The 12,024-nt window shown below is 42.6% G+C and overlaps 1 protein-coding gene across 1 annotated transcript in view; it reads left to right on the top strand.

Annotated features, from left to right (window-relative positions):
* LOC107393039 (1-phosphatidylinositol 4,5-bisphosphate phosphodiesterase gamma-1) overlaps nt 1–12,024 on the top strand; it is a gene marked incomplete in the record, with an annotated part of 34,699 nt that overhangs the window by 18,563 nt on the left and 4,112 nt on the right. Inside the window, 17 exon segments of the mRNA XM_070554324.1 lie at nt 224–331; nt 436–620; nt 2,500–2,700; nt 4,432–4,551; nt 4,640–4,823; nt 5,758–5,835; nt 6,386–6,489; nt 6,564–6,660; nt 6,740–6,806; nt 8,981–9,147; nt 10,646–10,742; nt 10,820–11,044; nt 11,131–11,276; nt 11,363–11,477; nt 11,562–11,723; nt 11,798–11,886; nt 12,004–12,023. Coding sequence (XP_070410425.1) covers nt 224–331; nt 436–620; nt 2,500–2,700; nt 4,432–4,551; nt 4,640–4,823; nt 5,758–5,835; nt 6,386–6,489; nt 6,564–6,660; nt 6,740–6,806; nt 8,981–9,147; nt 10,646–10,742; nt 10,820–11,044; nt 11,131–11,276; nt 11,363–11,477; nt 11,562–11,723; nt 11,798–11,886; nt 12,004–12,023 — 2,165 coding nt within the window.

Raw genomic sequence — 12,024 nt, 5'->3', positions numbered from 1 at the left:
ACCGTGGAAACAGTGAGCGGGGGCGGGTCAAGGCACGAGGAGTAAACTGCTGCTGCAGCTCAACCAAACTCACAGTTTGGTAAATAAAATGAATTCTTTTAAATTTGCTTCTTTTATCTTTTTTAATAAAACAAACATATTTGTGAATTATTTTAGCACTTCTTTTATTCCAGATCCCACATCCAGAGTAAATGTTCCTGACTGGTTTACGTGTGTTTTACAGACATGGACGCCACATTATTTTGTCTTAACCAGCAATAAGATTTATTACTCAGAAGAGACGTCTCACAGCCAGACGGCTGATGAAGAGGAGGAAGACGAAGGAAAGGAAGTAAGAGTTCCTGATGAACAAACGCTCTTTCTAGGAAAATGAGTGCTTCACATCTTTATTTTTCAGCTGGAGTGAGCTTATTTCATTTTTTCCCCTGTCATCAGGAGTGCAACAACAACGAGCAGCACTGTGCGGAGCGCTGGTTCCACGGGAAGCTGGGTGGAGGGCGGGATGGTCGGCAGGTGGCGGAGAAGCTTCTGCAGGAATACTGCGAGGGTGGCGGAAAAGATGGCACCTTCCTGGTGCGGGAGAGCGAGACGTTTGTGGGAGATTTTACCCTCTCGTTCTGGTGAGTGGGCAAAAACCCCTCGTCATAACCTCTGTTATCATCCTCATATTAGCTTCAAAATCACTCCTGATCCAGCGGCCGAAGGGTTACTAATAACAATAACATACACCCTTATAATGTATTAGTCGAGAACACGTTGACTTCGTCACCCCAGGACCTGCAATCTGACTATAACGCATGCATATGTTGCCATGCCGACGCTCAGACGTAACATTGTGCAGCTCTAGTCTGATGGTTAAAAACTGGGGATGCACCGATACCGATTCCAGTATCGGTATCGGTAAAAGTTAACCGATACCAATGCAGTTGCTTGAAAATGGCTTCCCTGTAACTTGTCATTTCTGTTCACCTAATATTTTAGTTTTGTGATGATTTCTGTTCATATATTTTACTTTTTATCTACCTCACAGTCTTTTGCTGTTGAAAGCAGAGAAGAAAATAAAATCTGTATTCCAAGTCATTGCATTTTTTTGTGTGGTAGAAGTAGCGGTGTCGGCGAGAACTCAGATGCAAGTATCAGTATCGTATCGGTTTTGAAAAAAGAGGTATCGTTGCATCTAGCGATGGGTACCGAATTCGGTACTTTTTAAGGTACCGACCGAATTCCATTGTACCAACTGAGCACCGATTCACGTCATTTGAAACGGTGCCTCGTTTCGTTACCCGTCCTTCATAACGAGAACTTGCCTAGACAGCTGCGCATGCGCAAGAGCGTTATGTCGTCGGTCGCTGCGAGCCAGATGTAAACAGAGCAGCATGGTAGAAAGAACGCACGCTAAAGCTTGGGTCCACTTCACTAAATGTGATGGGTAACTGGGTGATGATGAAACCAGCGACAACGATCTAAGTGAGACATCCTCATCTTAATCTGCTCCGGTAGGTAAATAAAATGTTTAAGATAACGTTAGCTTGATATGTTAGCTTCCTTTCCGCTAATGGTGCGTTTGCTTTCTCCTCGGCAATTCTAACTTCCCAGTAGGAAAAATCAAATGAAAAAAGACGGCAAAAGGAATGAAGATACACAGTAAATTTAGTTCACAGTAAAGATGTTTGCTTCAGTTTAATTATCAGCTTATAAAACTACAAGGACGATGTTAAAATACAAACAGTTGTATGTTATTTATCGTGATATTTATCAAATATTGTTATAAATTGAGAAAAATATATATTTTATTATAAAAGAGAATTAAAATATTAAACACTCAAAATTATCTAAAATTGGTACCGTTAACTCATTCACTGCCAGCCGTTTCCTGATCACTAACGGCCTTCGCTGCCAGCGTTTCTCACCGTTTTTACTGTTTTTTAAAAGTCACAGAACGTTGCACGCTAGCATGATGCCGATGCCAAAACAACCTAAACAAAGAGGAGACTCACCTCTTACATCAGGAAGAAGCCGCGTGTTTCGAGCGTTATCCGTTCTTTCATAATCCGTTGTCGAATTGTGATCGGCAGAAGCTTTTCCGGTTCGCGCCTCACTTTTTTTACAGGAACGGCCCAAAACGATCTCCGAACACATGGATGGTCTGCTTCCTGATCATGTGATCTGTGACGTATGCGGATGAAGATCGGCTTCAGGGCTGAGATGTTTGTTCTCTCAGCGCGGGGGCTCGTTCCAATGCTCAAACAGTAAAAAAATGCAAATGACGACTTTAGTCGTCAATGGCAGTGAACGGTTGGATCTAAAATGACGACTTTAGTCGTCAATGGCAGTGAATGAGTTAAGTACCGGTATCGACTCCTAGGTACCGGGAATTTGTACCGAATCGATTCAGATGTCAAAGGTACCCATCCCTAGTTGCATCCCTATTAAAATATCTTCAACCATAAAATCTGCTCCTTACCTAAAGGGTTCATTTTGTTCCTTTTCCTCCTCCAGGCGGTCTGGTCGGGTCCAGCACTGCCGCATCCACTCCCGTCAGGAAAGGGGCTGCACCCGCTTCTACCTGACGGACAACCTGGTGTTTGACAGCCTCTACCGTCTCATCTGCCACTACAGAGAAACGCCGCTGCGCTGCAACGAGTTTGAGATGAAGCTGGGAAACCCCGTGCCTCAACCCAACGCTCACGAGAGCCGAGAGTGAGTAGCAGCGGTGTTCCTATACCTGCATCCACTGACTTAATCATGCCTTTTCAGGGATGTCAGGCACCAGTGAGGACCCTGATTAAATAGAAATAATAATAAACGATGGGGAATATCCAGATGTTTCTAACATGATGCTTTCATCCAGAGGCGGGGAACCTTGGTCCTGGAGCGTTATCTCCCTGTTCCAACACTCCTGATTCAGAGGTTGAATCACCTGTTCAGCAGGTCTGAAAGCTCGGACGAAGCCTGTTAATCACTCGCAGATTAAAATCAGGTCATGTAGGAGAGCAGCGTTGGGATCTGTCGTGGCGAAGAGAGAGCTAAGCCTGAAGGCCATGCTCTCGATCTACGCTCCTACCCTCACCTATAGTCACGAGTTTTGGGTGGTGACCAAAAGAATGAGATCGCAGATACAAGCGGCTCTCCCTAGGAGAAGGGGTGAGAAGCTCGGTCATCCGGGAGGGGCTCGGAGTAGACCGATTTCGTTTTCACCTTTGATGTTTCTACGTAAAATGTGTATATATTAGGGATGAGTGAGCACACCACTGTCTGTATCTGTTCCACCATCTAAATGATCAGTGTCTGTACTCGCAGTGGGCGTGGTCTAACCTGGAAGTGGGTGTAGTTTAACCACAAGTGGGTGTGGTTTACATCACTACATTATTTTAAGTCTGAAATTGATATGGATTGATCAGAAGTTGCTATGTGTGTTATTTATTTGAAAACTATTTACAGAGCAGCCTCAGACTTGAGATTAAATATTTTCACAATAGTAAAGGAACTATTACAGAACAAGTTTTTCAATAAAATCTGGACATTAATATTTAGGTACATGAATTAATACATACAGAGAGAGAGAGAGAGAACCCGAGCGGAGGAAGTGACCGATGCAGCACGAGCCGTTTCCAGCTCTGTCTTGTCAAATGCACCGCGTACGTTATGAAAGAAGTAACTTTAAATATTAAACCGACAAAGAGGCGAGCTGAAGAAAACCTAGGGAGTCCTGAAGAAACGTGAGCAACAGTGAAGCAAGCACAGAGAGATCTGTTACTGTGTGTGTGTGTGTGCGTGCGTGCGTGCGTGCGTGCGTGCGTGTGTGCGTGGATGGGCCGGACGGACTGAGCTCCTGGCTGCAGTGTTGTGTGTTGGGAGGGGCGGGCGCTCTATGTGACTGGCCAATCACAGAGCGTGAAGACAGTCAGTTACCCAATGAGGATTTTCCTTCAGCACGATTACAGATATTTACGAGTTTTACTCGTTTCGTGCTCGTATTCGTCAAAAATGCTCTATCCGTACCAGATACTCGTCTGAAACAAGTATCCGGCTCATCCCTAGTATATATTGCTTTAAACGGCTCCATTCTCTTAAATTTCACAGATAATTATGTGATTGTTACTTAGCCATAGTTTTCTTTTTATTTATAAGAGTAGAAATCAGCTGTTTTAGCAGTTTAGTGTGGGCTGGTTTGTTTTTCTGACTACACTCTGTTCCAGAGGGTTCCTACTGCGGGTCACATGGTTTTATTTACAAATTCATCCAGAAACATTCTTCAGAATGACATGAAATCCATCTTAAGCCATCGCTCTGGCAAAGCGGGTTGCAGATACTGCAGCTGTGCAGATTTTATGGAGACAAAGAGCAGGAAACAGGGTGGTCATTTGTGGTCACGTGACCGTGTCCCACTGCATCACTGAAGAAATCAAACCTCCACTTCCTGTTGTCCAGGTGGTACCACTGCAACCTGTCCCGTGTTCAGGCTGAACACATGCTGATGAGAGTTCCCAGAGACGGAGCCTTCCTGGTGCGAAAACGCAGCGAGCACAACTCCTACGCCATCTCCTTCAGGTAGAACAGGAAGCTGCTCAGAGTTTCACAATAAAACTTTCCTCTTCTGATCATCTTTGAACGCTTGTTGGTGTTTCCTGGTTCTCAGGGCGGAGGGGAAAATCAAACACTGTCGTATCCAACAGGAGGGTCGGCTCTTCATGCTGGGAAGTTCAGCTGAGTTTGAGAGTCTGGTGGATCTGGTGAACTACTACATGAAGCATCCTCTCTACCGGAAGATGAAGCTCCGATATCCAATCAACGAAGACACTCTGGACCGGATGGGAACAACGGTGAATTAAAGACACTCCAGCTGATTCGTCCTTCATTGTAACTCGACACAGCCTAAAAGGCAGAGTTTTCAAAGTAAAACTAATTCATGGCAACAAGTTAAACTTTGTAGGGATGCACCGATACTGATACTGGTATCAGTATTGGTGCCAATACTGATACCGATTCCAGTATCGGTATTGGTAAACATTAACCGATACCAGGAACCGATACCAATGCAGTTGCTTGAAAAGGGCTTCCCTGTAACTTGTCATTTCTGTTCACCTAATATTTTAGTTTTGTGGTGATTTTTATTCATATATTTTACTTTTTATCTACCTCACAGTCTTTTCCTTTGAAAGCAGAGAAGAAAATAAAATCTGTATTCCAAATCATTGCATTTTTTTGTGTGGTAGATGTATCGGTATGTGTAATCGTTATCGTCGAGTACTCAGAACCAAGTATCGGTATCGGTTTGGAAAAAAAGGGGTATCGTTGCATCCCTAAAACTTTGATCCATAAAGCTTAAAGAGCAAGTCACCCCCTACCAGACTATTACTCCACTCCCACTTCCTGTTTGAAAAATGCAACAAATGCTGTTGCCTAGCAGACTGAGAGGGCGGAGCCGCTAACAAATACACACACACAGGCTCAGAATGACATTGTGACATCATATGGTACCAGCTAACGTTCTAGGGTACCTCTTCGCCAATAGCGATGGCAGATTTAAATTCAAATGCAGTGCAGAGTTTTTACCTGACAACGGCACAACACTGACAGTTTTAGGCAGAAAATTAAAATTTTAACTAAAATGCACTAAAGCGCAAAACTATTGACTACACATGTCTGCAGCACCATTAGACACGCATTTATATAGTTTATCAGGGAAAAAATGTTGATTTGGGGGTGACTTGCTCTTTAAAGAAATAATTGAAACATGTTTGTTGTTCTTCTCAGGAGCTGGACTACGGAGCGCTGTACGAGGTCCGCACTCCTCACTTCTACGTGGAAGCCAACAAGATGCCCACAGCGCGGGTAAGTTAGAACGGAAATACTCCTAGAGGTTTGTCTGCAGACCAAGAACACGTCTGATATTGAAACTGAAATTAGAAAGATCAAAACCAGTAGAGTGTCTTCTCCATCCCCAGTGAGTCATGGTGCATGGCTGCTTATACTGAGCCAGGATCCTCTAACCCTAACCCTTAAGCCAAAGTTTTAAATCAGGACACTTTTCTCCAAATGAACTAACAAGAAGTCCTCCAGACTCTCTGAAAGATAGAAGGGTTTCCATGTTCCCCACCACATCAACGCTCTCCGAGCTCCTCCTCAGCGAGCCACTTGCTCGCCCACTGCCAGCAGTGAGAGGCGGAGGAGGTGAGAAAAGGCTCAGATGCGCTGATGGAGGTCTTTTCTTGATTGTTACCTCCGCGATGTTCTCTGTGTGTAACGTGTCAAATATTTGTCAATAACAAACAAACGCACTGGCAAATAAACAAACAAATCGCCTCCTGTACAAAAACCACCATCACCGATTCATTCGTCCCATCACCCAACCCTATTTCTTACACGACGTCTCTGCCTGCAGTGTACGGTCAAAGCCCTGTACGACTACCGAGCTCAGAGAGAAGACGAGCTTTGCTTCCCCAAACAGGCGCTCATCATCAACGTGGAGAAGCAGGAAGGAGGCTGGTGAGTCCCGGCGCCTGCAGCCTCCTCGGTGTTCTGCTGAGACGCCGCTCTGTTAGCATGTTTGTTGTGTTCAGGTGGCGCGGCGACTATGGAGGAAAGAAGCAGCTGTGGTTCCCTGCCAACTACGTGGAGGAGTCGCCCAGCTCTCCCACCAGGGAGCTGGACGACACTGTAAGTTGGGATTCAAACTCGCGCCTCACGGGAGCTTCTGTACCACTGTTGGAAAATTATGTTTTTCTTTTGTTCCCAGTCGACAGAAAACAGCCCTCTGGGAACGTTCCTGAAGGGCTTCATCGATGTTCCCACCTGCCACGTTGGTGAGAAAACATTGTTTGCGTGTTTTGTTGATGTCGCCATCTTAAAACTTCTCCTAATTTGCTGATTTTGAGGAAAGAGTTGTATTTTTTGTTTAAAGTTTATTTTCATTTATTCACAATTAAAAACAAAACATAAAACAGGTTTACGACAACAAAAAATGAAAAAGGAACAGAAAGAAGCAAAACTTATGTTATCTGTTCCCCTTAACCAAAATAAATACAAATAACAACAAAGTTATTATAGTTTAAAATAGTCTGACCTGGTTTACTGATTGAGCTTTGGCAAAAAATGGAGAGAAAACAAACATGTACACAAAAAATCATTTTTCTTCTTATATTAATGAAAGGAGAAAACAAATAATGCAAAATAAAACACACAAACAATAATAGCTGAAGAAACAAAGCAGAACATACGATGTGTGTTTTCCCTTTCATTCTCTCTACTTCATAAATGCGTCTATCTCATAGCATCAAATAAGCTAAGCATTTCATTTTTAATATGTTTATTAAAGGTATATATTGTTTTGGTATTCTTGATTTTGGTACTTAATTTATTCCACATTTTGACTCCATATATTGATACACAACATTCCTTTATATTTATCCTATGTTTTGGTATCGTGTATATTTTGTTGCCTTTCAAATCATAACCACTCTTTCTTTCCATAAATCGTATGATTAAATTTGTTGGAAGGTGCATTTTGTCGACTTTATACATAAATTTCAAAATAGTATAATCTACTAGGTCGTAAAATTTTAATGTTTTTAATTTGATAAATAATTGGCTGTAATTGCTTCTTGTTATAATTATTATTGCTTTTTTTTGTAAGATAAAAAATGAATGTGTATAGGTTTTATATGTTATTCCCCAAATTTCAACACAGTAGTTCAAGTACAGTACAAGCAACTAATTGTGTAATAAATTTAGGGATTTGTCATCTAGTGACCATTTCACTCTGTGTAATATTGCGATTGATTTAGCTATTTTAGTTTAGATATTATTTATATGTGGTTTCCAAGATAAATCCTCATCAATGATGACTCCCAAAAATTTAACTTCCTTTACTCTTTTAAAACAGATTTCGTCTAATTTTATTAATGTTTTTATTTTCAACTTTCTATTACTGAATATCATGAAATATGTTTTATCCGTGTTCAATGAAAGCTTATTTCCATCGAACCATAATTTGGTTTTTTTCCAACTCTGTATCACTTCTATCGTTTGATCAGTATTGTCTCCTGAATAATAAAAAGTTGTGTCATCTGCAAATAAGATACACTTTAACATAGTAGATGTAGAGACAATATCATTTATATAAATAATAAATAGTTTAGGGCCTAGTACCGACCCTTGTGGTTCTCCACAAGTAATATTATCCAGATTGGATTTGATGTTGTTTATTTGAACATACTGTTTCCTGTCATGTAAATAACTCATTATCCATTTTAGGGCTGTTCCTGTTATGTCATATTTACTAAGTTTTTTTTAGAAGAATGTCATGATCGAATGCTTTTTTTAGGTCAATGAAGATACTTATCAATTTTTTTTTGTTTGTCAATGGCTTCCGATATTTCTTCTGTTAATTCCATTAGTGCCATTGAAGTTAAGCGATTTGGTCTAAACCCATACTGACTGTCATTTAAGATATTCTCTTTGTTCAAAAATGCGTCCAATCTGGTAAAATATACTTTTTCTAATATTTTTGAGAATTGTGACAGAAGGGATATAGGTCGGTGGTTGGAGAAGATACGCTTATCTCCACTTTTGTGAAGCGGAATGACTTTAGCTATTTTCGTTTTGGTAGGAAATATGCCGGTTGTAAATGATAAGTTACATATATAAGTAAAGGGATGGATAATATTCTCCATTATATGTTTTATTATTATTATGTCTAAATTGTCACAGTCAGTTGTTCTTTTATTGATGAGTTTTTTTTACAACTTCTCTTTTTCATTAGTCACTGGATTTAATAACATGCTATTTTTGTTACTTATAATTTTTTCTCCTATCTTATAATATGTTCTTTTTGGAATGTTGTTTGCCAAGCTTGGTCCCACATTAGTAAAGAATTTATTCAATTCATTGACGACTTTCTTTGGATCGTTTATTTCAGCGTCTTCGTTTAAAAAATAATTCAATTTTGCCCTCCATCTCCTGTGATTCCTCCCTGCAGTGGTGCACAAAGATGGGAAGAACTCTCGGCTGTTCGTGTTCACCATCCACTCTCAGCACACGTCCTCTCACCCGGCCCAGACTCTGGACGTGGCGGCCGACAGCTTGGAGGATCTGAACGATTGGGTCAGCAGAATTCGAGAGGCCACGCAGAACGCTGACGCCCGGGTCTGTACCACGCTGCACACACCTGCTAGAGCTTTGAGGTTGCCTTTCAAGAAACACTTTTTATCAAATATGGAGGGTTAGCATACGTATGTAATTTGGGTGTTTTTTTAAGCTCAGTATACTACACTACATTGGACCAATAAGATGTGAATTTCTATATAAATATGGAAATCCAGTCTGATTGGTCTTTGAATGTTTAACCAGAAGAATTAGAGTTTCTTGTTTATTCAAGGATCGTAACACACTTCGTATTAATTCAGAGAGTCAAGTTTATAAAAGGTGAGACATTTATTTTCTAAACCATTAAAAACATGACAACTAGGAACACTTTAGGTGATGGATGAATCTAAGTGGAAGGAATGTGAGGTGTGATGATGTGAATGTAATGTTATCAGAACCCTCGTATCTGGATAAACTGACTTCTGAGTGGGACTGAATTTGGTTTGCTGTAAACTATAAGTGATGGTTTATAAAACCACATCAGACGCAGTCTGTCAAGTCTACGTACCCTTATCTCAGACTCTTTTTTGAATCCGAGATGTTGCCGAGTTCGTGGACCCCATGGTACCGAAGTCCGTAGAGAAACCGCAGTACGACCAGGTCAGTCCAGAGTCGTCTCCAGGTCACGACCAACAGGTGGACTTGTTTTGCGTCTACGGAAGGACTCTTAAGGAGTCGGAGCTGGTTCAGCTTCATTCTGAAGGAACCGTTTGCGGTATCAGCTGTAGCGTGCAGCAGGTTTTGACAGCTTGTCAAAGATGCGACGTGAGAAGAGGCTTCTTCCGATGGCCATTCAGAGTTGGGCTCAACTGACTCACTCAGGAAGTGACACTGTTGTAATAACGGCCACATTTCGGTTTACTGATAAATCAGAACTTGCCCTGTAAATGGGTTTTGCCAACAAACTCAGATACACGCCTCCCTCAGATATGAAGATGCTGCCTTTGTGGATAAGAAAATATCTAAGTGCAGTGACGTTAATTTTAACTTGCGTCATGGAGATATGGTGAGTGTGTCTTGTCCAGTCAGTGCGCTGATTAAATATACGGGTCATCTACTATATTTCATCCTTATTAATCTTTCAATGTAATAATAATATTCATTTCAACTTCAGTAATTTAAGCACAGATTAATCAAAACATTTCGTCCATTTCACTATATGATTAGTTACTCTTATTGTTCATCCGTCTTATTCTAAACCCAGTCTTAGATTAGAGGGAGCTTGCGAGGGAGCTTGGGCAAACAACAGTATCTTTCTTGCAGATTAAAGGCTCCAGTTAAGACTTATGTCTCCAAATGACCAGATACTGAAGAGGTCAGACTGTAGGTGGAAAACTGACCATTTCTGGAGACTACACACATAAGTAACGCCATATTATAGACTGCAGGATTGCAACTTTACTCTTTAATGCATACCTGTTTAAAGATTATTGGCCCACTGAGTGTGGGAGGATGTTCATTAAGCAGCGGTGTGGCTGTCTGATCGTTATGGTAACAGATGCAGGAGGAGAAACAGATGGAGAGGAGGAAGAAGATCGCTGTGGAGCTCTCGGATCTCGTGGTTTACTGCAGGCCGGTCCCCTTCAGCGAAGACAGTGAGGATCACATTTCTTTCTCAAAGTTTTTTCATGTTTCTGAACATTTGGTTTCCTGGGTTGTCTGTCGTTTGCAGAGATCGGGACGGAGCGCGCCTGTTACCGTGACATGTCGTCCTTCCCGGAGACAAAAGCAGAGAAGCTTGCGACTCACGCTCGAGGGAAGCGCTTCCTGCAGTACAACCGCCGGCAGCTGTCCAGAGTTTACCCCAAAGGACAGAGACTGGACTCGTCCAATTATGACCCGCTGCCCATGTGGCTCTGCGGCTCCCAGCTGGTCGCACTCAATTTCCAAACTCCAGGTCGGCGTCTTTTTTTGTTTTTCCTCAAAAATACAAATGTTTTTGCTGATTCGTCTCCGATAGAAATGAATATCATCCATCTGCAGATAAACCCATGCAGCTGAACCAGGCCTTGTTCATGCTCGGAGGCGGCAGCGGCTACGTTCTCCAGCCCGACATCATGAGAGAAGACCTCTTTGACCCTTTTGATAAGAACACGCTGCTCGTTGAGCCAATCACCATCCAGCTGCAGGTCAGCCTTCATCACTCAGCCACTCAGAAGCCAGTTTGGTCATCAAAAGGTTCGCCATTTAATATCCTGTTTTCTGATTGAACCAGGTGTTGGGAGCTCGTCACCTCCCCAAAAATGGGCGGAGCATTGTTTGTCCGTTCGTAGAGGTGGAGATCTGTGGAACCGACTACGATAACTGCAAGTGCAAGACGGATGTTGTAGGTGAGACAGCTGCTCTGGCGTCGGCTGGTTCTGTGCTTCGGCGTCACGTTAACCCCCCCCCCCCCTCCCTCTCGACCCTCCCAGCTGATAACGGTCTGAATCCCGTGTGGGTGCAGAAGCAGTTTGTCTTCGACATCCACAACCCCACCTTCTCCTTCCTGCGCTTCACCGTCTTTGAGGAGGACATGTTCAGTGACCCCAACTTCCTGGCGCATGCCACGTACCCGGTCCGTCTGCTGCGGACAGGTGAGGCAGGCCACCAAACAAACCTCAGGATTTCATTCCTGTGTGATCCGAATCTGTTTGTTTCCTGCCTCCAGGCTACAGGAGCGTTCCTCTGAAGAACAGCTACAACGAAGAGCTGGAGTTGGCTTCACTCCTGGTCCACATAGAGATCGTCAACGCAAAGGTGGTGTTCCCTGCTCGCAGCTGCATCACTTCTTGGTTCAGTGTGGAAAACATTCATTCCTGCATATCAAGGTGTTTCCCAAGCTGACCTCAAATGACCTCTGCATCCACAAAACAGGAAGAGGACGATGAGAACCTA

This window comes from Nothobranchius furzeri, chromosome 8, assembly GCF_043380555.1.
Source record: "Nothobranchius furzeri strain GRZ-AD chromosome 8, NfurGRZ-RIMD1, whole genome shotgun sequence".
Taxonomy (NCBI): domain Eukaryota; kingdom Metazoa; phylum Chordata; class Actinopteri; order Cyprinodontiformes; family Nothobranchiidae; genus Nothobranchius; species Nothobranchius furzeri.
Note: the sequence above shows the minus strand (reverse complement) of the source record. Positions and strands in the feature narration are given on the sequence as shown.